The sequence below is a fragment of the Mustela putorius genome, unplaced genomic scaffold (genome assembly GCF_011764305.1).
Source record: "Mustela putorius furo isolate JIRA1106 unplaced genomic scaffold, ASM1176430v1.1 tig00003850_pilon_pilon_pilon, whole genome shotgun sequence".
NCBI lineage: Eukaryota > Metazoa > Chordata > Mammalia > Carnivora > Mustelidae > Mustela > Mustela putorius.
The window spans coordinates 18,078,726-18,104,509 of NW_025422002.1; the positions used below are offsets into that span (position 1 = coordinate 18,078,726).

General features: G+C 51.6%; 2 protein-coding genes across 2 annotated transcripts in view; one reads left to right on the top strand and one right to left on the bottom strand.

The window, feature by feature from the left end:
* CHST13 (carbohydrate sulfotransferase 13) overlaps positions 1-10,700 on the bottom strand; it is a 28,210-nt gene extending 17,510 nt beyond the window's left edge. The window contains exon 1 of the mRNA XM_004738668.3: positions 10,356-10,700. Within this exon, the coding sequence (XP_004738725.1) occupies positions 10,356-10,452 (97 nt within the window). The 5' untranslated portion in view covers positions 10,453-10,700. The remainder of the gene's footprint in view (positions 1-10,355) is intronic.
* Positions 10,701-15,804: 5,104 nt separating this feature from the next.
* The window catches only part of UROC1 (urocanate hydratase 1), a 40,614-nt gene continuing 30,634 nt past the window's right edge, over positions 15,805-25,784 (top strand). The window contains exons 1-3 of the mRNA XM_004738669.3: positions 15,805-16,034; positions 23,547-23,677; positions 24,779-24,872. Of these exons, the coding sequence (XP_004738726.1) occupies positions 15,909-16,034; positions 23,547-23,677; positions 24,779-24,872 (351 nt within the window). The 5' untranslated portion in view covers positions 15,805-15,908. The remainder of the gene's footprint in view (positions 16,035-23,546; positions 23,678-24,778; positions 24,873-25,784) is intronic.

The following is a 25,784-nucleotide window of genomic DNA, read 5'->3' on the forward strand; positions in this document are numbered from 1 at the left end:
ATTTGTAATTGATATATATATATATAAATGTGATATTATATGTATATTATATACAATGGACTATTACTCAACCATCAAAAAGAATGAAATCTTGCCATTTACAATGATGTGAATGGAACTAGAAAGTATTATGCTAAGCGAAATAAGTCAATCAAAGAAAGACAATTATATGATTTTACTCATATGTGGAATTTAAGAAACAAAACAGAGGATCATAGGGGAAAGGAGGGGAAAATAAAGTAAGATGGAATCAGAGAGGGAGACAAACCATAAGACACTCTTAACTCTAGGAAACAAACTGAGGGTTGCTGGAGGGGAGGTGAGTAGGGGGATGGAGTAACTGGGTGATGGACATTAAAAGGACACATAATGTAATGAGCACTGGGTGTTATACACACCTGGTGAATCACTGAATTCTACCTCTGAAACTAATAATACCGTATATGTGAATTAATTGAATTAAAATAAATTAAATTTTAAAAAATGTGTGCACCCAAAGACAATGCAAAGAATAGGAGAAAATATTTATAAATTATGTATCTGATAAGGGATATATAGAGAGCTCCTAAAATTCAACAACAACAACAAATTTTTAAAAAGGGCAAAGGACTTGAATAGCATTTCTCCAAAGAGGATATACATATGACCAAGAAGCACATAAAAAGATGGTCAATTTCACTAATCATTGGGTAAATGCAAATCAAAATGATAAGGAGATACCACCTCACACCCATTATTATGGCTACTATAAAAAAAAGAGAAGAAAACAAGTGTTGTCGATGTGGAGAAATTGGAACCCTGTACACTGTTGGTGGGGAGATAACAAGGGGCAGCTTCTAGGAAGATAGCATGGAGGCCCCTCAGGCAATTAAATGTGGAGTTACCATATGACCCAGAAATTCCACTTCTGGGTATATACCCAAAAGAGCTGAAAAAGCAGGATGTCTAAGAGATACGTGCACACCCATGTTCACAGCAGTATTGTTCACAATAGCTAAAACGTGTTAGCAACCCGAGAGGCCATCAAGAGATGAATGGATAAGCAAAATGGGGTCCATTCATACAGTGGGTATTAGTCAGCCTGGGAAGGAAAGGAAACTCTGACATAGGCTACAACGTGGGTGAGCCCTGAGGAGATTATGCTGAGTGAAAGAAGCCAGTCACAAAAGGACCAGTTATGAATGATTCCACTTGCAGAGTACCCAGAGTAGTAAAAACCAATGAGTTATAAAGCAGGGGATGGTCGTCGTGTTGCAGAGGGCAGAACAGGGAGTCACTTAATAAGTGCAGAGTTTCAGTTCTACCAGACAAAAAGAGATCTGGAGAGGATGGTCACAAAACACTGTGAACGTGTTGATATCACTGAACCATACAAAAACGATGAAGACAGCAAAATTTATCTGACATGTATTTCACTATAATAACAAAAATTGGGGGAAAAAAGTTAAGCATAAAATTAGCCTATGCCCCAGCAACTCCACTCCTAGGTACACACCCAGGAGAACTGAAAACACGTTCACACAAAAACTTATGCACATATGTTTCCCTTGGCATTATATTTAATAACCAAAGCCTTAAATATCCATCAGCAGATGAAGGGTTAAATACTGTGGTATGTGTATACCTATTCACTCATAAGAAGGAAAGGAGTACTGACCCAGGTTGTACTGACATGTACATGACATGTACCTGACATGGCTAGACCTCGTAACATTACTCAGTGAGAGAAACCAAACTCAAAAGTCCACATATTGTTTGATGCCATTTACATGAAACAGCCAAAATGGGCAAATCCATAGAGACAGAATCTAATGGTTGCCCAAGGCTAAGGGACACAGCAGCAGAGTCCCTGGGAAAGTGGGGAGTGACTGCTAATGGCTAATATTCTGGAATTATATAGAAGTCATATTGTACAACTTTTACAGACAGTGAATACCACTGAATTGTGTACTTTAAAAAAGTGAAATTTTATGGAATGAGAATTAGATCTCAATGAAAATAAATAAAAATACTGGTCATAAAAAAGAATATATGCAAGGACATTTTATGTAAGTCTAGCTTACAAATTCAGTCAATGGCTAGTATAGTATATTCCTGAGTTCATAAGACTATGGCTTATTCACAAGAATATCTTCAAGAATTCAGGATCATATGGGAAGAGAATATATTCATAAGATGGATGAACATATCCATGAACCTTGGCTTTCAACAAAATGAAGAGTCTTCAAAATGCTGCCAAGAATATATTCATCAAAAAGATTCAGGCGTTTTCTTTAAGATGTGTTTTTGACGAAGAAATAAACCTGGAAAATTTGATAAGCTGAAAATTTGGTTAAATGTTGGCAAACTGACCATGAGTAGTGGTTCTCAGATTTTGGCATGCGTGGATGAAAACATAATTACCTGGCCCCACACGCAGAGGTTCTAGCCTGGTAGGGCTGGAGTGGGGCCCAAGAATCTGCATTTCTAACAGCTCCCAGGTCATGCTCATGCTGTTGGCCCAGGATTGCACTTCTAGAACCACTGTATTAGAGCCAGGCCTGGCAGAGGCTGGTCAAAGGAATGAATAAGCGACAGATGGATTGGACTCGCCTTGGCTTCCAGAACCTTCTGTGTGCATCTGAAGCCTACTGTCTAGGGACTCCTGGCAATGCCTCTGGCAGCCTCAAGCACCACCACCCCCCAACTCGGAGGGAGGCAGCCAGCCTTCAGAAACACCAGCCCTTGTATGGGGACTCTCATTTCCTGCTCAGGCTACAGCCTGCAGGAAAATGGATCCCATACCAGACCTCAGGGGCTGGTGGGTGGAGGGTCAGAGGGAACAGGCACAAGAGGGAGGCCCTATTTATAGAGTAGCTATGGCTAGTGATTACAGGGCTGGGCCACACCACCCACTCCACCCTTCCCACCACACAGATCAGAAGAACCTACAGTCTAGTGGGATGGGCAGGGTGGCCATGGAAGGGGACAGATGGGTCTAGGAGGGTCAGAAGGGGATTATCTTGAAGATCCCTGGAGCCAGCCCTCCACTCTGGGAAGCTGGCGGTTTGGCTCTGAGGGCAGGGTGGCCCCAAAGAGGCATTCCCCAACCTCTACTCTGGTTGCCCCTAGCCTCTCTTGGCTTGTGTCTTCCACCCTGCAGCCCCTCCATGAGGCTTCAGGTCCCAGGCTCACTGCCAAGGGCACCAATGAGCAGACAAGCCAGGGAGAGCAAGGCAGCAGGCCCAGTCTCACAGCCAGGGAGGAGCCTGGGCCCGCCCAGGGCAGCCACAGGCAAAACCACAATGGGGTTCTATGGGGTTCTTCTTTGAAAAAGGAAACAAAAATAGAGAAGGTTATGGAAGGGGCTGGGTGCAGGGAGAGGGTGGTGGAAGGAAGGTGGGAGGGACTAGGGGGTGCCAAAGATGCAGACAGAGAAAGAGACAGAGCTACACACAGTGATGGGGACAGAGGCTGGCAGAAGGAGAAACAGGGAGATCATAGTAGTAGAACAGCCCAAAGCGAACCAGCTGGGGCTGAAGGGGAGGAAGCGATGTGGGGGGAGCTCCCACAGTCTGGGAAAGCCCAGTGCCCATGCCCAGAGGGCTCCAGGCCATGGAAACCAGGCAGCACCAGCCTCATGAGCAGACCACAGTCCCAGTCTAGGAGACCAGTGGGAAGACCAACCCAACACCCTGCAGGGCCCACTGCGTGTGGGCAGGAAGCCCCTAAGAGAGCATGGCAGCTGGCAAAAGAGGCAGTGTTTCAGCAGGGTCAGGGAGCCAGGGAAGAGGCAGCTGGGGCACAGCCCTGGGCTCAGCCAGCAGCTGGCACTGTGCTCGGCGCTTTGCAGACATTGACACACTTACTCCTATCAGGTAGAAACTATTATTATCTGCGTTTGACAGATAGGGAAACTGAGGTTCAAAGAGGAAAACAAACATGCCTGAGGCCTCAGAGCAAGTAAAGCCCAGGAATAGGATCTCACCCCAGACCAGAGCACATGTACGCATCAGAGGGCATATCTCTTGGGCACCCATTCTGCCCAGTGCACAGCCTGGTCCATCCTCACAAAACCTACAGGTAAGTGGCTGAGTCACCACACAGGGAAACGGAAAGCAGAAACCCAGTACATGGCCCTTTGCACACCCACCCCTAAGGAAAGGCTTTGGCTGCCCCTTGGAGCCGGGCAGGGTGCAAGTCATTCTGTGGGCGACTTGAAACTTCACTCTTTTGGGGGGAAGATACTGTTTGGTGATTCCCAGTCCAGTGAGCAAAGATTACAACATGTGGTTTCTGGTTAATAAGTTCTAGCTGCACATAGTGTTGCAAGACCAGACAGGCAGGGACAGCCAGGCCCAAACAGCACCGACAGGCCCTGGGGACCTTGCTGGGGGAGTAGGAGGGAGGGTTTCCCCAGCCCATTCAGTCCCCTGGGTGACCTGGGACTTCAGGGCTGACCTGCATGTCTCTGGGTCAGGGACATTCCCCCTGGTAATCAGGCCCATGGAGGAACACATTAACAAGATCTTCAAAAATAAAAAAAAACAATCCTACTTCCCCCCACCCCCAGAAGAAAAGTAGAGATCTCTTCACTTGTATTTAAAATTCAGACTCAATATTTTGAACTCCATAAACCACCTGGAATGGAACCCCTGATCTGTCCAGATGATCTTGGGTATAATCTCATCACCTCTGCCTTCAGAATGATCAGGAACCATCCCTGTCCCCCAAACCCTTCACTGTAGTCAGCTCAGGGCAGCAAGCTCCTTTGGCTATGTCCAGGACAATCACTAGAGTCTCCTCATTCAGCTTCTTATTTCTCTTCCTCCTACCTTGGTTATTTTAAAATCCACATGGCTTCCTACTTGTTAACAATAAATTCCTGTTCCTTCCCAGAGGCCCTCCTGGTGTACCTCCCACCTTCCACTTACCCCCAGCTCCAGCCACACTGGTCTTTCTGCCAAGCAATGAATACATTAGGTGAGCTCCCACCTCAGGACCATTTCACTGTTCCTTGGCTGGGATGCTCCTCCAAGAGCCCTTATACTTTAAACACTTCATGTTCAGATTTCAAATCTGAAGTCTCTGGAAGGAGGGTCTCTCCAGTGAGCCGTACTCCACACCAGGATCTTTCCATTTCTCCTTTTAATTTATTCATGGCACTTATTACCACTGAAATAATGAGGTTATTTCTGGCTGCCTCTTCAGAAGGTCAGCTTTATATGGGGACTGTCTTGATTTCTTGTAATTCTTGTAACCCCTGCAGCTCACCTAAGGTCAGTGAATATTTACTTAAAGACTGATAGCTGCTTATGGCCATAGGGAGAGTACCTCATTTCCTGGTATGCCATTCAAGGCCACCCATTAACACCTAATTTATAGTACCTTTCTGGCTTCCACCCCACCCCCTCTTCTCATGAACCCAGAGCTCCACCCACAGCACAGCTCTTAGCACACGGGGACTTTTCCCTCCTCCATGCTTTTGTCTGTCCCATTCTCTCTGCCCCAAATTCCCCTTCCTCATTTTCCCACCTGGTGAACTCCTATGCAGGCTTCAAAGTCCAACCCAGATATTCCTGCCTTGCAGAGTGGGAAGCATAAAGGTTAGGGATTTAGACTAGGATTTAAATCCTATCCCCCACAGGTCCTAGCTGAGTGACCTTGAGCAAGTTACTTCCCTGCTCCTGATCTTAGTCTCTTTCTCTGCAAAATGGGATTACTAATGCTTACTCTAGTGGGCCATTGGTCTTGCCAGCTAGCCTTTTCTCATGGCACTCTCCAGAGGCCTGACAGGTGCCTCTGAGCCCTAGGCACTGTAGCCGTCTCTGAGAATGGACAGCAGCTTGGTGAGCATCTATTTATTTGGCTGCCAGCAGCCACTCCCCTCCTTTGGTTAGCCCACTTGATTTCCCTCTAGGAAGGAACCTGCTTACCTTCCATCCACATGTTTCTGATAAGCATCCTTCTCCCACAGCAGCTGGGATAGACATGTGACCAGGCCTACCCAATCAGAGCATTCCATCCCCTTCTGCCACAGCAATTGGCTCAGAGGTCGACACCAGGTGACCCAATTCCGGCCAATATGACACATCCTTGAGACTCTGCCTGGCATTGTCAGTAAAAGAGCCCTCCCTTTGGACTGAGGACGCTAAAAGTGAGGCAACCATAGAGAAAAGCCAAACCCAGAGCTGGAGACATGGTTTCAGCCCCTGGATCCACCCATTCTTGAAGGCAGCCACATCCGGCTTAAGTGGGCAGGAGTTGAGATGTCCACACTGAGACACTATCCTCTGGGTGGCTCCCAGTCTCTGGTTCCTCACTTGCCGTTGAGGGCCGAAGAGCCATGACTGAGAAAGGAGCATGCAGAGTCCCGGACTGGGGCCCCGCTGTGCAAGGGAGAGGAGGGAGAGTCTATGGGATGGGGTCCTGCAGGGGGCTCAGTGAGAGGCAGGGGACATGGGGCACCAGGCGGGTGGGGGTGGTGTAGAGGGCAAGATGCCTGCTCTAGCCTCCTTTGGCTACCCCGCAGAGATGCCTGGCTTTTGCACTGAGGGGCTGCTGCTGGGACCTCAGCTCCAAGCCTCACTGACCCACCTGAGCCCTGGCACCCCAGCTCCCTGACTCCCCAGTACTCATTGGGCATTTCTGCATTTATTCTGTGTAGAACCAAAATACCGTTTTTTCATTAAAAGCAATGGCTGCCTCTGGGACTACTATGTTGCCTCGCTGCAGGGGCACCCTATCAGAGACCCTGTATTTAGTCTGTACAGTTGTCTCTGTGGCCTGAGTCCCCAGGTGCTGTGGTGCCAGAGAAGGAAGGGCATGGAAAGGGAGGAGGAGGGAGAGCCAAGGTCCCCACCTGAGCTTCCTGAGTCCTTCCCCATCTGGAGACTTTACGGGAAGGATGGTAGCGGAGAAGAACTCTGTGAGCATCAGCCTTGAACCTCAGATAGGGAGCACTGGACCCCAAGAGAAGAGCTGTGGCCGGAAGAAAGGAAGGCTGCAGTCCAGCCTGGAAGGAAGGGACGGGCTCCACTGGGAATAAGCACCCCCCAACCTCAACCTCTTTGCTACTCTCCCTTCCCTGCCCCCAACCCCAGGTCTCCCGGAAGTGGACAGAGAGTCTCCTCCCAACATCAAGGAAGAAGCTCCACTCCTGCAAACCTAGAAAGTGGGTCCAGACCCTCCCCATGCCACCGCTGTGAACCAGAGGTAGGAGATTTAAGGGGGTGCATGGAGACTCTCCCTGTGGGTGCCTCTGGGGACAGAGGATGCAAACTGGCAATTTGGATTTTTAATATAAAAAATTTAAGGTCTGCACAGGCAGGGGTATTAATAAGTTTGGCTCCCAGCCCTAGAAAGGCACCTCGCAGGAGCATGTGCCCAGCAAATATGTGGTCGACAGAGTTACATCGCTATGCCCAGGCAGGGACACAGAGGAAGCAAGGGGTAGAAGGGGACAAGAGGGGACAGTGGAGGTGCCCCTGGGACCCTGGTGTGAGGGTGGGTGTTGAGGGCAGTGGCATCCTGGGCAGCTGTCCCACCTTGCCCCCAGCATCTTCCTCATTCCCCAGGACCCTGTGACTGGGCACTAGATCAGCATTGGTAGAATCCTGGGGGCCGAGGGGGTACCAGGGTGGGCTGTTCCAGACTTCTCCTCTAGTAAATGGGCTCCAGGCCTATAGTGAACAGCCTCTCAGGGCTGTCCAATGTGTGGCAACACCTTCTGCTTTGGAGAAGGAGGGGACTGCACCAGACCTGCCTGCCTGGAGTAAGGTGCTGACACTCTCCCTGTGCCTTGGAGCCCTATCCCCAGGCCAGAGACTCACTCCTTCCCCACCCCGCTCCCCACCCTGCCTTCAACCCCTTCCAACTTGGAACACAGCTTCAGGGACATGCTCAGAGATGCCGAGGATCCTACTGAGGCCATTTTCAGAGTCCCTGGACAGAAGGATCCACCTCCAGCTGGTTGGCAGAAGACCTTTCCACCTAGCAGTCTGCCCTTGGCATCTGCCTGGTGCCTGTGGGCTCAACATTAGCACACCCTCACTGGCTTCTGAGCTCAGGGGGTTTAGCTCATGGCTGGGGTTAGGGGGGGTGCGGACAGCAGGGGTGGTTGGGTAGGTTGGTTTGATTAACCTTCTTTTGTCACGGCCAAGGTGTCAAGGTGTTCAAATAACAGGGAAGCCCAGTGGGCACATGTCCCAAGCAAAGAGTGGGGGTGGGGTTCATAAGTCCCTCTCTCTAGCTCCTGCTCTCCTGGGTCTTGCAGGAGAGGGTTAGAAGGAGAAGGAACAAAGCGCAGAGAGTGACCAGTGCCTTGGCTCATTTCTCTTTTCTCAAACCTGAGTAGAGGAGGTAGCAGAAAAGATATGTCCCAGGAGGGGAGACCCATACAACCCCAGAGATACAGACACGCAGATGCCTACTGAATTGTAGATACCCCTGAGACACACCCCCATACCAGGACCCGCACGCTCTGGCCTTTTCTCTCTCTCACACCCCACCCCGGGGGCTGAGCTCTGGGGGCTGGGAGTCCAGGCCCTGAGTAAACATTTGTCCCTGAATGACTGGGTGGACAGAAACTGTTCTACGGTCACAGACTCTGGGATCACAGCCCACACGGTGCTAGGGGACACGCTGCTCAGCTAGGACACAGGAGCACCTGCCGCGAATCTGGAGCACCACTCTCAGATGGTCAGCCTGCTCTCAGAAAGGGGGTGGTGGTAGAAACTGTCCAGAGCTTCCTTCCACGGGCTTGTAGAGGGCTCCAGATCTGGGCAGCTGAGTCCAGACATGGGGGAAACAGTGCGAGTAGCAGGGTGACTGGGTGAACACTAGGGAGGACTCTCCAAGGGGTGCTCACCTGGACCCCAGCTATACCCTGGCCTCCAGCCCGGAGGCAGGCATGGGGGTTTGAGGGAAAGCAGGAGAAGGAAGCCCCTCACCCCAGGAGATGAAGGGAGCACAATGTTACCCCTAATCATGACAGCTGACCCTAATCATGAGTCCTAAACATGACCAGCCACTTTCTGTGTGCTGTCTCCCTAACTCCTTTAACTTCATCTCCCCAGAAGCCCCATAAGGAAGAACTTGAGCACTCCATGTGATAGATGGGAGTACTGAGGACCTGGGAGGAGAGGGACTAGGTCATCCAGCAAGTAAGGCTGTGGAATGACCTTTATTCACTAATCTAGACCCAGCCGGGGGGGGGGTGTGAGTGTCCCCCCAAAATAGATTCCTCAGTCTCATCTTTTGGGCCACCTTGACCCCATGGCCCACAGTCCCTGCCTACCCTGGGGGGCATGGTTATCTACTTCCTGGGACCCTGTCTAGGAGTCACCAAAGATGGGGCTCTGAGGATTCTCACAGCCCACACAGGGTAGGGGCAGGGAGTAGAGACTGACCCCCTACCCACCCGTCCCTGCTCCCTACCCCAACACACTCACACCCAGGAAAGGCAAACAGCCCCAGAGATGGGAACACACTGCTGACTAGGCATCTCAGCCCCCTGGCAGACTGTGTAGCCTGTGGGTTAGCCATCCACACCTGTCCCTCACTCTCTCTGGCCTTAGTTTCCCACTTTTTTTTTTTAAGATTTTATTTATTTGACAGACAGAGATCACAAGTAGATGGAGAGGCAGGCAGAGAGAGAGAGAGAGAGAGAAGCAGGCTCCCTGCTGAGCAGAGAGGCTGATGTGGGACTCCATCCCAGGACCCTGAGATCATGACCTGAGCCTAAGGCAGCGGCTTAACCCACTGAGCCACCCAGGCGCCCCTAGTTTCCCACTTTTAAGTGGGGAGGAGACAAAGTGAAGTAAGACTCAGCGCACACCTGACCCAAAGCAGCTACTTTGCACTGCGGACTCATGACAAGCTGCCTCAGTTACTCCAACTAGACCATGCAATGTGTGCGGAGGAGCCCCAAGTCCTTACCCCTGCGGACTTGGGGGCGGAGCAGGGTGCTCCAGGCAGCGGTGACTGTGGCACAGAGGGACCACCTTCAGGACCAGGTAGCGCCAAGCTTCTCCAACCCACCCAAGCTTATGCCAAGGGACTTCGGGGCGCCAAGGGGTGTTGGGGCAAGGTAAATGAGGCTGTGTTCCTGGCCCAATGCCGTCGGCCACCCACAACTGACCCCGGTCCCTGCGCACAGGCTATGAGGCCCCAAAGGATCACGTCTCTTGGTCGTTGAGAGACCGACTCCCCAGGGGCCCAACACCCTTTCGGGGAGCTGGGCCATGGGCGGGGGTGCCTAGTGCCTTTCTGCACCCACTCACCCCCTCCTCGCCACCCCCCACTTCGCCCGCCCTCCCCCAAGACCGGGAGGACACGGCAGGTGCCCCCAGTGTAGGGGCCCGACGGGCACTCACCCGGGCTCAGGGCGCGGGGCGCGGCGCCCAGGAGTAGGAGCGCGGCACCCAGACACGCGGCGGCCAGGGCACGCCGCGGCCAGCAGCGCCTCCCCATGCTGTGCAGGGCCGTGCAGGGCCGGCGGGGCTGCAGTCCGCCCTGCCAGGCAAGGGCAACAGTGCCCGGCCCGGGACCCGCCCCGGGACCCAGCCCGCCGGGTCCCGCCCGCCCGGCGGCGCGTACCAAGGCACGGCACGGGGGTGCGAGGGCCCTGCTTGCGGGGGGCAGGGTGGTGCGGCGGCAGACCGCTGGGGACTGCGGAGGTGCGCGACGGCGGGTGGCGACCCTCTCTCGTTCGTCCTCCACGCCACACACTCCATCAAGTGGGGCATTGGTCCAGGGCGCAAAGGGTGGAGACCGGGTGGAAAGAGCCTTTCGCTGGTGAGGCTCCGCCCCCTTCAGTTTGCCCTGGGGTACCTTCCTCCACCCGAGACCAAGAAGCCTTGCCATCAAAGTGGCAGATCGGTGGGTGGGTCGGAAGAGGCCTGTGTCCTCGGTGTGTTTTCGCGGCCTCGCATGCCAGGGGGCTAAGGGCTGGTATGGGGAAAAGCCCTCTGTACATAACCCTCCCCCATCCCGCCCCGATCTTCCGTCCCCAGTACCAGGCCTAAGTGCCTCTTACTTCCCCCTGTAGCCTTGTTTTCCACAGGTGTCCCCAGGTCCTGCCTGAATTCTGGCTTAAGTAGGTCCTGGCCAGCTCTGGGAGGAGAGGTGGGAGTTCTCAGTTCACGCCCTACTGGGAGTCCGGGCTCTTGTGCTTCACCTGGTCCCAGCAAGGGATCCACACTCCAGGAGAGCACTCAGCTTGTTGAGGACTCCTGTGTGTGGGGGGATGAGAGTGAAGTTTCACATTTGAACGATAAACATCCAGCTAGCCCTGTGGGGGTGGGAAGACCAGGAATCAGGCCTGACCCTAGTGCCTTGCTGCCCAGAAGTCAGGCTAACAGGGAACCAGGGGTGCAGCTGATACGTATACAGGTGTCTGTGCGTGTGTTTGTGTGGGTGTGTGTGTGGGTGTGCACCTGTGTGAACACTTAGTGGTGTGAGTGTGTGGGAAAGGGTGCTGCTGCAGTGAACTACAGTTTTATAGTAGTTCTTGAAAAATCCGATTCCAGACCCTGCAGGTGCCACTTAACCATTGTGTGAGATCAGGAAATTTGCCTAAGCTCTCTGTGCCCCAATTCACTGTACAATAGATCAGTGAGTGCCATCTAAATCCTAGATGTTTGTGATGAATTAATTTATTTTTACAATTACTGCCTGTTTCTGGCAAAAGACTGGTTTCTCTTACAGTGGTGATAACAAAAGTTCTTTCCTATTGTATTTATTGAGGTTTTAAAGGTCTCTTTAAGGAAACATATTAAGTAAATGATAGTTCTGCGGCTTAAAGAGATGGCTCCAAATGGTGATGATAGGTCTCAAATGGCAGAGAAGTGGGAAACACAGTTCACAGACCAAAACAGAAGCTCATTATTATGACTTTCCAGATGACCTAGACGGAGAGCCTTGGGACTGGCCCAGATTTCCAGTTATCCGGGTGCCCAGTGGGTCCTAAATCTAATCTACACATGCATTCTAGATCCTCCCCCAGCCCACGATCTCCGTAAGGGGTTCCAGCCTCTGGGTCCTTGGTCTCCTGGGCTGCCACCTGGTGGTCAAAGTTGAGAATAATGCCTCAGCTTATCCCTGTGGAGAAAACTCCTGGAGACTGGATCCCTAGAGACCCATGGGGGTGCCTCAGTGTAGGGTCTTGGGATAGAAGGGTTGAATATGCCTTGCCAGAGGCCCAGGGCCTCAGTATCTTCCCTATGAAGACACCTTGTGCAGCCTCTGTTCTCTTAAAGGGGCTCACATTCATTCATTCAGTAGATATTGAATTACCTACTCTTTGTGGGGGCTCGGAGGGACAGAACAAGATAGGGCCTTTGCCATCATGAAATTTACAGTATAGAATGGGTAGGGGACAGAAAACAGGAATAAAAATATAAGATCATTCCAGGTGGTAAATGGTGAGATAAGGAAAATAAAGCAAGATAAAGGATGGGAAGTGTGTATACTGCTTATAAGGAGTGAGGGTGACAGGCACCGGCCTCAGGAAGGATGTGACACTTGAGTCAGGTGGGGAGGAGCCACACAGGTATCTGGAGGAGGACATTTCCAGGCAGAGGACCAGCCCTTGCTGAGGCCCTGATGCCATGTACCAGGAGCCGTTAACTAATAAATTGCCCTAAAACTTAGCAGCTTAAAACAACCATTTAAATTTTACTCACAAGAAAGACAATGATCATACGATTTCACTCATCTGTGGAATTTAAGAAACAAAACAGAGGAACATAGGGGAAGGGAGGGAAAAATAAAATAAGACAAAATCAGAGAGGGAAACAAACCATAAGAGACTCTTAATTCTAGGAAACAAACTGAGCGTTGCTGGACAGGGAGTGGGGTTGGGGAGATGGGGTCACTGGGTGATGGGCATTAAGGAGGGCACATCATAAAATGAGCATTGGGTGTTCTGTACAAATGAAGGATCACTAAACTCTACCTCTGAAACTAATAATATACTATATGTTAGTTGGTTTCAAATAAAATAATTTTTTAATAAAAAATAAATTTTGTTCACCATTTGTGGGTCAAAATTGGGGGAAGGGGGTGAGTTTGATGCTTCTCACTGGGGGCCTCATCCTATTGCATCAGAGGGCAGCTGAGACTGGCCATCTGGAGCCTGGCCAGGGTTGGCCATCCCTGGTGGCTCCCTCATGTGCCAGAGGTCAGCTGGGCGGTTGACCTGGGTACCTCTGCATGGCACACCCCAGCCTGGCATCCCAGGGTACTTGGGCTGCTCCACAGAGTCTAGAACTCCTTCTGTTTGTTTCCTGATAATCACTAAGTTTGACCCAGACTCAGAGGGCAGGACCATACCCCAGCATCACTGGGAGAAGCACCCAAGCAAGGACTGGCTGGCAGGTTTTACAACCACTTCTGGCGTGAACAAGGAGCAGGAAGGAGGCTCTGGAGTCGATGAGAGTGGATGGAGAAGTGAGAAGGGCAAGCAGGTGGTCTACATCCCCAGAGTGTCCTGGGCTACATGTGGGTTAGTCTAAGCAGTCTGCAGTTGTGTTGCTAATTGGCTGGAGGGGGCTGGGAGAAGGTGGGGGGCCAGGAGAGAGGCTGATGCCATCTCTGGGAGAGAAGATGGGCATGGACCTGGGTGGGGTGGTCTCAGCATCCAGGATGTATTTTTAAGTTAGAGGGGTTGGGTCAGGGTGGTTCAGGAGAAGGTATCCCAGGTGGTAAAGTGGATGGAGAAGTAGGAAAGGAAGCTGAGACCAGGCTGATGGTTCAAGAGACAGAAATCCTGCCTGGTTCAGGAAGGCCAGCTGGATACTACAGAGACTGGGGTCCAGTGTGGCCTGGACTGGGGGCCACCAGGAAGGCAAGGCTGTGATACATAGTGCTGGTCACCAGGTGCTGCTAGGAGGAGAGGCTGGCTAGGACAGAAGCAGCCACCGGGGTCAACCAGAGGGGAAACTAAGGCAGGCACTTGACGGCTGGAGAGAGGCCCCATCAATCACCAGGGAGGCACGCTCTGAGCGAAACTGGGTTTGGCTTTTAGTGCCTGCCTGCCTTTCTTTACTCCTTATTAGCTAAAATTTTTTATTTATTTGGTTTGTCCATGGAGCAAAATTCAAAACCACCAGAGGTTTTTTCAAATTTAGTGACATTTACATACCATAAAATTAATCATTTTAAAGCGTACATTTAGTACATTGGCATTTAGTACACTGGCATTTAGTACATTGACAGTGTTGAAAGTGTCAGAGTTTTACAGTGAGAAGTCTCCTTCCCTCCCCAGTTCTTTGTAGTGTACACACACACACACACACACACACACACTTTTCCTTGCTTTTTGATACAGGCAACAACTGGAAAATGAACAGTATCTTAGCAGATGTTTATTCTGTGATAGGCATTAAGATGTGCCTCACGTGTTCTTAGTTAATCCTCGGATGCACCCTGTGAAGGAGGGACTATTACTACTTCCATTTTACACAGGAAACCGAAGCACAGGAAGGCTGAGTAACTTACCAAAGATACACAGCTAGCGAGCCGTAGAACCAGTCTGGCCTATGTAACACCCGTGACCTCATTCTTTTACCTAGCTTGTACAATGTTTTTAAAAATAAAGTGATTTATTTTGCAATTCTTGTTGATTCATGTTGTAAGAAACAATCCCTTGTGCCCCATTTTCCCATCGGAAACATCCTGCAAAACTGCCGAGCTCTGTCATAACCAGAACGTCGACGCTGACAAAATCCACCCATGTTTAAAACCATTTTCTAATGGACTGCAAACATTTCAAAATGAGGAGATCTTACAAAAGCTGATTTCTGGCTTATCTGCCAGATGAGGTCCTCCAGGGGGACCTCAAGAGTGGCTGGGAGGGTGCATAGAGCCCGAGCTCTGGGTTCTGAGGGTTTAGATCCAACTTTGTGGTCTTAGTTCCTGGCACCCCTCTCCACCTCAGCTTCCACATCTATAGAATGGGATGGTGAACTCCACGGGGCTGACGAGGGGACAGAGTGAACTGGATCACGTGACGTGCTCCAAAGCGTGCATTTAGTACTCGGAAGATGTTTGTTGTTCTTCTCCCCTTGCCTCGAGTAGGTCCTGCCCTTGGTGCTTACACAACTTGTTTGTGCCTCCCACAGCCTGAGTGGTAAATTACCACCCACTTGTGTAGACAGGGACAAGGCCCAAGGCCACAGGGCCGGTCAGGAGCTGAGCTAGATTAACACCCAAATGTGTTGCTCTCCCCGGACCGCTAGGATTCTAGTGCGGTCGCTTCCTGGCTGTCTGAGTGGGACGTGGGCCTCAGTTTCCCCATCTGCAGCACACTACTGATTAGAAGCACTTTCCTGCAAGGTTGTTAATGAAATCAAGGATAAGAGCCATCTCCAGTTGGGCCCCTCACAGAGAGCTTTGGGTGGGGGATGAAGCAGCATGTACCTCACTGGGAGTCCAGAAGAGTATACCTGCTGCTGGGGGTGGGGCACTGCCTGCCTTCTGCACAGACCATGCGTTCTGTGCAGCTTCAGGATCACATGCCTCCCCATCATTGAGATACCAACCCAGCATCACCTGTGTGGGTAAGACTGCCAAAGCAAACCCCCACATTAGAGCCCACCAGCTCTCCAAAGCTGGGTCCTAGAAAACAGCCGCTTGAGGCCAACACCCCACTAACAGGACAAATAGACCCCTGAACAGCTGTCTCCCCGGTATGAAGCCTGCCTCTCCCCAGAACACTGCCCCCACCTCAGGTCAATACTTCAGGCAGCCAGGCTAGGGGCCAACGACCCAATGACCTAATCATGGCTCCTTCTGCAGGACCTGGGCCCAATGAGGCGCTGGAGGAGGTGGCTGTGGAGCAGAAGGTCCCCGCCCGCTGGACCGTGACTGTGCGGTCTCTGCCTGACTTCCCACAGAGCCGGCCTCCGTCTCAGCCTCAGCCAGACATGTCCAGCCTCCAGACACTATGCTCCGGCCTGCCGCTGCGGCCCCTCCCGGAGAACCGGGGCCGCTGGGCTGGGGTGTCCCACGCACCGGTCAGGACCCCTGGCCTCAGCCCCTTGGAGGAGCAGGTAAGAAGTCGGTCCCCATTCCCACCAGGCCTTTTGCCCTCTGGTGCCGTATGGATGGTCCGGATGGACACTTCCTATTTCTGCTGTCTCTGCGGGAGCTGCAGCTTCTCAACTCAACCTCCCATCCCTGCTGGCCAGAGCCTCCTGAGGGGAGGTCGACGGCCACTCCACCCACCCCTTTCCTCATTTTCTCCCCAACTACCTGTGATTGATGGGGATCCCGTGGCTCAAGGTCATCCAGCCAGGAGCAGGGTGGGACATTGTGGCTGCCTCCAGTCAGAGGAGTGAAGCTGGGGCAAAGTACCCCAAAAGCACAGCAGCGGGTGTACCCTCCTGCCCCAGACACGCACATGGCTTTGAGGGTCTAGGAAGTCAGCTCTCATTTCCGCCTGCCCCCAAATTTTGCAATGAGTTTGCTGCCGCAAGGCTAGAACCCCATTGGGGGTGCGATGGTGCTGGTGAGAACAGGGCGGAGGCCAGGGGTCTCCACCATCGCCCGCAGCCCCGAGAGCCTGGCCTGGCCGGAGACGGCCCGGGACTGGGGGCGCTCCGACCAGCCCCCCCGGCAGGTCTGACCATCTGGGAGTACACCTGTCTCCCTCGTAAGCTGGGGGCAAATAATTACACCACGCGGTAGGGAGGCCCGACGAAATGAAGTAGGTGGCTCGGTTACACCAACAGTATTCTCCTTTTTCTTTGTTCAGCATTACTAGAAAATATACGTAAGCACGAACATTAAAAAAGGAGTCACACAACCCCACCCCACAGAAAGACTGAGGCGCTTCAGCGGCTGCCCCCCAAACTTTCCGCCCTTCGGGGCTCACAACATGGGGGCGGGGCGGTGGGAGGACTTGGGGGCGCTGGGGCGGGGTGGGGGCGAGGCTGGGCAGAGCGAAGCAGGAGAAGGGTGGGCGCGAGATGCTGGGGGTGAGGGGTGTTGCTGGGGGCGGGGCGCTGGGGCGGGGCTGGGCGGAGCGGAGGCAGGGGAAGGGTGCAGCAGAGTGCTGGGGCTGAGGGGTGTTGCTGGGGGCGGGGCGGTGCTCATCTGGCCAGCTCAACTCGTGGAGATAGTCGTTAAAGCTTCCTCCCCCTCTGTCCTCCCCGCTGGGCGCCAAGGCCTTGACTTTTGACCTTGAAGGCCCGAATGGCTCTGCCACCTGCCCATCTCAGGCGATATTTTTCAGGTTGTGTGATGGCCTCTTGTGCTGGGAGGAGGGCACTCAGGAGCTGAGGAGCTGGGTCACCTCCGCTTTGCCCTGGGTATGTCGCCATTTGCTTGAAGTACAGAAACAAAACCCCTGGAGTAGGGGCTACTGGCAGGTCTGGGAGTTTGTGCTGTTGCAGCCCTTTAACCTTCCCTGGGATGTCAGGGTCAGCCAGCCTTCAGCGGGGGCCTGTTAGACAGTAAGAAAGATGTATGTTGACCTCGGCCCTGCCCCCCTTCCTGCTAGTACTTGGTCTTTGACCCCAGCTCCTGACACAAAGCTCCTAAATTCTTTGGAATTTCCTGGATGATAGGAGCCTCTTTTGTTCTAAGGAAGCCACTGTGGGTGGGTTCCTGAATGGAGAACCATCACCCAAAAGACCATTCCATGATTAGAAACGGAACCTTGGGCTGTACCCCCCATTCTCTGGATGGGGAAGGGGACAGGAAATGGAGTTAATAATCCATCATGCTATATGCTGAATGAAGCCTCCACAAAAATCGCTTAACCACAGTGTTCAGAGAGCTGGGCTGCTGAACATACTGAAGTGCTGGGGCAGGTGTGGTACCCCAAAAGGGCATGGAGGCCCCACGCCCCTTCCCCAGACCTTGCCTTGTGTACCTCTTCACCTGGTTGTTCATCGGTATCCTTTCTGGTAAGCTTTGTTATATAATAAGCCAGTAGACATGTTTCTCTGAGTTCTGTGTGCTCTCTAGCAAATTAGGAGCCCAAGGGAGGAGGTTGTGGGAGGCCCGCTATGTAGCTGGTTGGTGGGAAGGTGCAAGTATGGGATGTGTGACCAGGCATCTGAAATGGGAGGGGCAGTCTTTGGGACTCTGTGTGATAGCTCTGAGGGTGAGCAGGCTCCCGGTAGATGGTGTCGGGACCAAACTGAATCGTAGGCCCCCCAGCTGGTGGGGAGAATTGGTCATATGGGGAAACCCCTCAAATCAGTCCCTGAAGCGTCCTGTGTGAGAAAATGTATGAGAAACACGAGAAGCTTCTCCTAGGCAGTCCCAAACACAGTGACTTTATCACTAGCTCATTTTATGCTTTCCCTCAGCTTGTTTTCAATTCTTTTTAAAATTTAAACATGTCTCTTTGATTTTTGGTGTAAACTTTCCAGGTAATTTTATAAGACAAGGATGTCAAGTATTATAATTGTGAAAGTTCCCCATTTCTCTGCCTGAGTCACCATGGCCGCTTTTTGGGCGTACCCTTCCGCACGCATTCCATGTACTTACAAAATGTGTGTGTGTGTGTGTGTCCTTCTTAAGAATAAAGACACATTCTAGGGGCACCTGGGTGGCTCAATGGGTTAAGCCTCTGCCTTCAGCTCAGGTCATGGTCTCAGGGTCCTGGGATCGAGCCCCACATCGGGCTCTCTGCTCGGCGGGGAGCTTGCTTCCCCCTCTCTCTCTGCCTGTCTCTCTGCCTGCTTGTGATCTCTCTCTCTCTGTGTCAAATAAATAAGTAAAAATTTTAAAAAAAAAGATTCTCTAAAATAAAAAGAATATAGACACATTCTATATTCATCCGTTTTTTAAGGTGTTCGTTATTGGTGAGTTTAGAGTTGTTCTGTTCTTGTAACTGGTGCACAGTATTTCATTACTAGGGTGCCCTTCCCTCTTTGGTCTTCTTTAAGGAGATTTCTCTGTTTAAATATAGAGTATGGTCTGGCTGTAATTTTAGTCAGTGTATTCTCAGCACAAACACAGGACAGCTTCTGTGGTGCAGAGGGAAATTTTCATCATAGAACAGGAGCAGCAGTTCTAGAAATATCTTTAGCACCCCCTGGTGCCATACCCAGTTACTCTTAGTGACCTTTTCTCCAAATCCTGCCCCACCCGCAGGGGCCGTTCTGGGCATCAGATACCAAGACCTGAAGACCTCTCACCTGTGTCCTTGTCCCCATCACTAATAACACACTATCTCAAGCTTCTTAAGAGCGGGGCTCTGTTGGGTTCATTCCTGGGGCTTCAGCGACACCAGTACCTGTTTGTTGAATGAACAGGCAAGAGTCTACACTAAGCGCCCCAACCAAATCCTATAAGAGTTTAGTGGGCAGGAGAAACCTAGGAGGGCCTCTTGGAGGAGGTGGTCTTGGCAACATGGGCAGGGTTCTTAGGCTGGGAAATCCAAGAAGGAAGGCCATTTGGAGACAGAGTGGGGCAGAGAGTGAAAAAGCAGAGATGGGCCTGTCCAAAGTATTGTGGGGGTGAAGGAAGCCCTGTGGAGTTCCAAGCTGGCTGTGGAGCTTGGAGAGTCAGGCCCAACCAAATTACTGAGGACTCTGAAAGCCAAGAGCAGTGTTGACTGTGTCAGATGAGAAATGGGTAGCTCCTGAGGGTTTCTGAGTAGGGGCATGAACTGCTGCTTCACAATACTCTCTGTGAAGAGTATAAGGGTTTCTCCAGATTCCCTAGAAGGGCAGGGTGGGCAGGAGACCCAACTAGAAGAAGAAGTCAGCAGCATGGAAGGCCATGAGTGTGGGAGATGATTATTTTGATGGCTGGCATTCCCACGGTACATATATGTGCCAGACCCTCTTCAGTTAGTCGCCAAGATGGCCCTATGATGTGTGTGCTGTTCCTGTGCTCATTTTCCAGAAGAGGAGAAGGGAGGTGAAGCATGCATGTGCCACATAGCCCCCCGCTCTGGGATACACTGAGATTGGAAGAGCCGGAGCCCTGTAGCCTCAGCCTCTGCAGAGGCTGCCCCGTTCCCAGCTACAAGCACCTGAGCCACAGTTTAGACCCAGGAGGCCAGCTGCAGTTCGGGCCAGAGCGCACCTAATGAAGCCTGAGCAAGAGTGGGTGTCAGGACTGGGGTGATTCAAACAGGGCCATGCCACACACTCTCTTCTGTGAGCTAAACAAAGTCACACACTGGTATCCTTTTAGGTGATCAGCCACCACGCAGGAAGGATTTGCTTCTGGCAGAAGTAACACTGTTCCCAAGACAGGATTCTGTCACTGTCTATTACTTTCCTAGGGCTGCTGGGATAAATCTCCATGAAAGAAGTGCCTTTAAAACAGCACAAATGTATTCTCTTACAATTGTGAGTGTCAGAAATCTAAAATGGGTTCCCTTGGGCCACGAGCAAGCAACACTGATGTGTATGCAAGGATATTGAAATCATGCTTGTACTTTTGCTCTCTGATTGAGTCTGGTGATTCCCATTTTTGGGGGTGCAAATATTACATATGAGATTGTCCTGGTTTATGTTCACATGTCTCAAAAGTTCATAATATATTTTCAGTAACATTAATTATATTGTAAAATGTTAAGTTAAAAATAAGCAGCAGGGCTGCATTTCTTCTGCAGGGGGTGGGGGCCGATTTCTTTCCTTGCCTTTTGTAGCTTCTAGAGGCTGTCTGCAGGTTTTGGTTGTCCTGTCCTGTCTTCCATCTTCAAAGCCAGCTGCCTAGCCAAATTCAAATCTCTCTCTCTGACTCAGACCCTCCTGCTTCCCTCTTACGAGGACCCTGGTGAATATATAGGGCTGATCTGGGTAATGCAGGACAGTCTCTCATCCTCAAATCCTTAATCACATCTGCAAAAATCCACCTCTTTCGCCTCACAATTTAACATATTCATGGGCTTCAGGGAGTGGAATGCAGACATCATTGGGGGCCATTACCTGCCCACCACACCATCAGGCATCCTGAATTCTCCAACCTGATGGCTGAACCCAGAACATTTTATGAATTCATCCTCTTTCCCTAAGGGAACAGGCCACTGTTCTGTTAGAGTTTTAGGCCTATTAAGGTCAGGTGGGAGTGGGAGTTGTCTAGAATATTCTTGCCAATTTTTGTGTCTTAAATACATTTGATTTCGTCAGTAAGAACCCACTTAGAGAGGTGCCTGGGTTGCACAGTCATTAAGTGTCAGCCTTCGGCTCAGGTCATGATCCCCAAGTCCTCGGAACAAGCCCCACATCGGGCTCCCTCCTCAGCAAGGGAGGATGTTCTCCCTCTCCCCCCTGCTTGTGTTCCATCTGTCACTGTCTCTCTGTCAAATAAATAAATAAAATCTTAAAAAAAAAAAGAGAGCCCACTTAGAACATGCATTATATAATTAGCGGACCATAATTTCATCAATGATAATCCACCTCTGAAATTGTGTGTGTGTGTGCGTTTTTTTTTTTTTTAAGACTTTTATTCCCAGGGTCCTCAGGCCAGTGGTGGGATCTTGGGCAGACACAACATGTCTAAATACCATTTTCTCATCTTGACACTGAAAGCTGCTCCCAGTCAGAGGCTTGGAATATTGAATCCAGGCCAGCAAACAGAGCTGCTGCTTTGTACGCTTTTTCACTGAAGAAATACTTACTGCATGTGTATTAGATAACTCTATCAGGGGCTTTGTAGTGAGGTCAAGTCTTGTGTAGATGTGTGTGTGTGTGTGTGTGTGTGTGTGTGTGTTAGGTATTGCTTTAGAAACTTTTCTTTAAATGCTCAGTTTCGCTTGGCATGCTCTTATGAGAAAAGCTCTACACCAGCTAGAAAACAACAACCATCTTTGTGTTGAGGTATAGCCCGCACAGAAAGCAGCCGAAACCATCTGTGCACAGACACGAATGTCACAGGCACACAGGGAGAGGGGACAGACCCGGGCTTTGAAGGGGGACCGCTATCCTGACTTCTAATGTGTGGCGTGGTCACAGCTGCTCTTGAATGGCCTGTCAACAGAGTTACGCAGCTGTCCCTTAAGTCTTTCACTCAACAGCAGGTTGGGAGAAGCCACCTGGCTACTGTGTGTCACTGTGGAAGGTTCATCCTCGTCGCTGTCCTGTAGTGGTTCCCAAAATGGGGTCCCCGGGCCAGCGGCAGAAGCACCTGGGGACTGGTCAGGGACACAGGTCAGAGGCTGTACCAGACCACTAGGGTGATTCCGACATCTGCTGAAGTTAGAGGCCCTCCTGCCGTAGCATATTCCTAGCCGCTGTTCAGGCCTGGGTGTATCTTACCCATGCAGCCTTTGACCTCTGGGTGCATCGGACAGGTGGTCCTGCTCCTAGCCCTCTGCCCCAGGTACCTGTGCTCCCAGCTGGGTGTCCAGAGTCATCTCCCTGGTGGCACCCAGCTGGGTGTCCAGCGTCATCTCCCTAGTGGCACTTCTGTCCCACCAGGCCAAATGCTGTGTACCCAGTCATGGGCCCTAGCATCTTCTCTCGTCACCTCCTGCCTCCCCGTGTCCAAAGCCCACCTATCTTCCTCAAGTATCATGCCATCTCTTCCCTCAGCAGATCTGCACTGCGTGAATGAGGGAATAAATTCAGCACACTCACCTCCTACTCTCCCACCCCCAAAGCAGTTTGTGCCCCAGATTCAGCTGGTTGAAGAAATGGCCTCAATGTCCACCCAGACACCAGGCTGTCACTGTGGTCCCGTCTCCCACTTTGCCTGCCTCCAGGAGCTAGTCCAGGTGTTGGAAGGAGGAGTGCTATGAAGGGGTCTGCCAGGATTCTGGCCTCCTTGAGCTTAGACAGATTTTAAGCAATAAAACAAGCAAGCCCTAGAACATCCAACAGTGAAAAGCTTGGGACGGAGACAGAGGCAGGTGGAGTGGCTGGGAGTCAAGAGGGGGAGTCCAGGGCAGGCCACTGAGGAGGGGGCACCTGGACTGAGGCCCGAGTGAAGGTAGAGACCCTCCAAGAGAAGGCAGGGGGCAGAGAGGGTTTAGGCAGAGGGAAGTCTAAGTACCAAGGCCCTGCGGCCAGACCAGGATCATGAGGGATGTCTGGAGGAGTGACAAGATGGCTTGGGATCTGGGGTGGATGAGAAACCTTGGGAAGGTTTCTTCTTTCTCTTGGTCTGCTGTCTCTGGCTCCAGGCTCTGCCCTAGGCCTGCTGGCATCTGGGGTGATCTCATTTCCAGAGCAGTCACTATGCAGTTGTGCATCATCTGAGTCTGGTTGCCAAGCTGGCCGCTGGTGGAGTGTTGCTTCCCTACAAATGCACAAGATGCCTGTGGGCTCCAAGCAGATCTGCTTTCCCCACCCTTGAGTCCCCATCTCCCACTGCAAGCCTCAGGACAGACCCCTCTCAGCTCCTTGACTGGGATGAACAAAGGGAGGGTCTAGAGGTCTGTCTACGTGAAGAGGGTATGACAATCAGAGAAGGCTTCTTGTAGGATGTGACATAGTAGATGGGCTTGGAGTGAGAACTAGGTGATCTCTGGGTGGGGCCACAGGTTTCTGAGTGGAACAGAGGTGAATCAAGTAGGGAAGGAGGATGGCCTCACAGAGCTTGGCCCGGAGCTCCCCTGCCCCCTGCTGCCTCTCCTCTTTTTCTTCCCCCAGCTGGCGCTGAGGAATGCCCTGCGCTACTTCCCCCCGGATGTCCAGGAGCTACTGGCCCCTGAGTTTGCCCAGGAGCTGCGACTGTATGGGCATATTTACATGTACCGGTTCTGCCCTACCATGAAAATGAGGTCAGTGCTGGAGACGGGTGCAGCTTCCAAGGGGGCCCAGAGCAGGAAGTGCGTGGGAGGCACTGCGCTGGAGGTCAGCAGGTTGGGGGAATCCAGGCTGTCCACACTAGGAGGCACACAGCCATGGTAGGCTGAGCCAACAGCCCTCCCACAGAGAGGGGGTTGGTGGCTGTATTGTGGTCTGTGTAGAGTCTGTAGCCTTGAACCTGGCCAAAAGATGAGGGAATCCTTTTCAGACAGGTGTCTCTGGCCTGCCATCCAGGGGAGTCAATCCTGAGCAATTCTGGAGCCCGGTTGTATACGAAATCCCTTCTCTTAACCTCATGTCTTTTCCTGCCTCGAGATGAGGAGAGCTTTAGAGGGGCGCCTCTGTCAGTGTCTTCAAACAGCTTTGGTTCCCACCAGCGGTCTCAGGCTGAGCAGTGCACGGCACTGGAGGCCTTGTAAGAAAATGTGGGTGGCTGGGCTTCACCCCACATTGTGGATTTGGCAGTTCTGGGGGATCGGGGCAGGAGGAGCTGTCATTCCCATGGTTCCCAGACAAGGCTGCCCTCACTCAGGGCTCACACTCTGAGCGTCATTGTTTTTGGATATGCCAGATCTGTGTGGAACTGCCCCCAGGGAATGCCCATAAAGTAGGAACCACGTCCCCTCATTCCTGTCAGGGCCTGTCAGCCTGGCATCCACTCTGGAATTGATGCCCAGGAGCACTGGTGGCATGAAGGAAAGCTGGGACGCATGAAGTCCACCTGGATTAGAGGCTTCTGGAAAGCAGACATCAGCTTTGCTCGAAATCCATTTTCTGCCACTTGGACCTCGTCAAGTGGGGAGGAAGGGAGGTCCAGGTGGGCAGGGGCCTAACTCCCTGTGCTTGGAAGGGCAGGTGTGCAAAGCATAAAGTGAGAACCAGAGTGGGCTGGCCTGGGTGGTTTGGAACCACCTTCTGTGGGCAAGTCCCGGGCGACTTCTGCAGGATGCCATCTTGCTGCCCACACCTGCGTGGCCAGGTGCTGGGCTGTGGCCCGTGTGGCCCTGAGCTTTAGCAGGCAGGCAGCCTGGGCCCTCCCATCATCACACCTGGTGGCTGGACTCCCCTTGCAGGGCCTACCCCATCGAGCAGTACCCCTGTCGGACGAGAGCTGCTGCGGCCATCATGCACATGGTCATGAACAACCTGGACCCTGCTGTGGCCCAGGTAACAACTGGGGGAAACTGAGGCATGGGAGGAGCACCGCCCGGCAGAAATGGAACTCAAGACATACATATAATGCTTTTAAGCTTTTATTTAGAAATAAGGATAGATTCATAAGAGATTGTAAAGACAATGCAGAGGATACCGCAGAACCTGCTCCCAGCTTCTCCCAGAGCCTGTAACTTCGGTAACCGCCATGCAGCACCAACACCAGGGCATCAGTATCGGCATAATAGACCCACGTGTCACTTTAAATTCTCTAAAAGCCACATGAAAAAGTAAAAAAAAAGTAAAAAAAAAAAGATTTACTATTGTATTTTGTTTATCCCAATGTATTATAAATACTATCATTTTAACCTGTAGCATACACATTATTGAAATGTTTTACAACCTTTTTTTCTACTAAGTCTCTGAAGTTGGGTATATTTTACATTCAGAGCATGTCAGATGAGCTACGGTTCAAGTGTGCGATAGCCACACATGGGTGGCCAAGTCTGGTCACGTGTGTATGGCAGGCGTCCTTGGGGGCCAGTCTGTACCTCAGACACCCATATTTGAGAAAGGATAGCCTTTTCAGGGGTGAGTGTCCAGGTATTAAACTTGAGGGCAAGATGGTCCTAGAATTTAAATATTCCACTTGAGGCAAGAGCTTCGTCAATCCTGGCCCTGGCCTCAGAACCTGGTCACAGACGGACCCTTGACATTAACCTGGGGCTGAGTTCCCAGAGGGATCCCAGATTCAGGTCTGACCTTCTCCTCACACTGAGATCGTACCCAGTCACAGGTGGGCCAATGTTCTCGCAGAGGTTGCGGTCCTTGGGCCTTGTCCTTTCTGCCTTCTCCCTCTGTCCTTAACACTCCTTCTTCAAGGGCCATTAGCCACCTTGCCCCGTTGAGCACAGCAGAGAGGTGGGG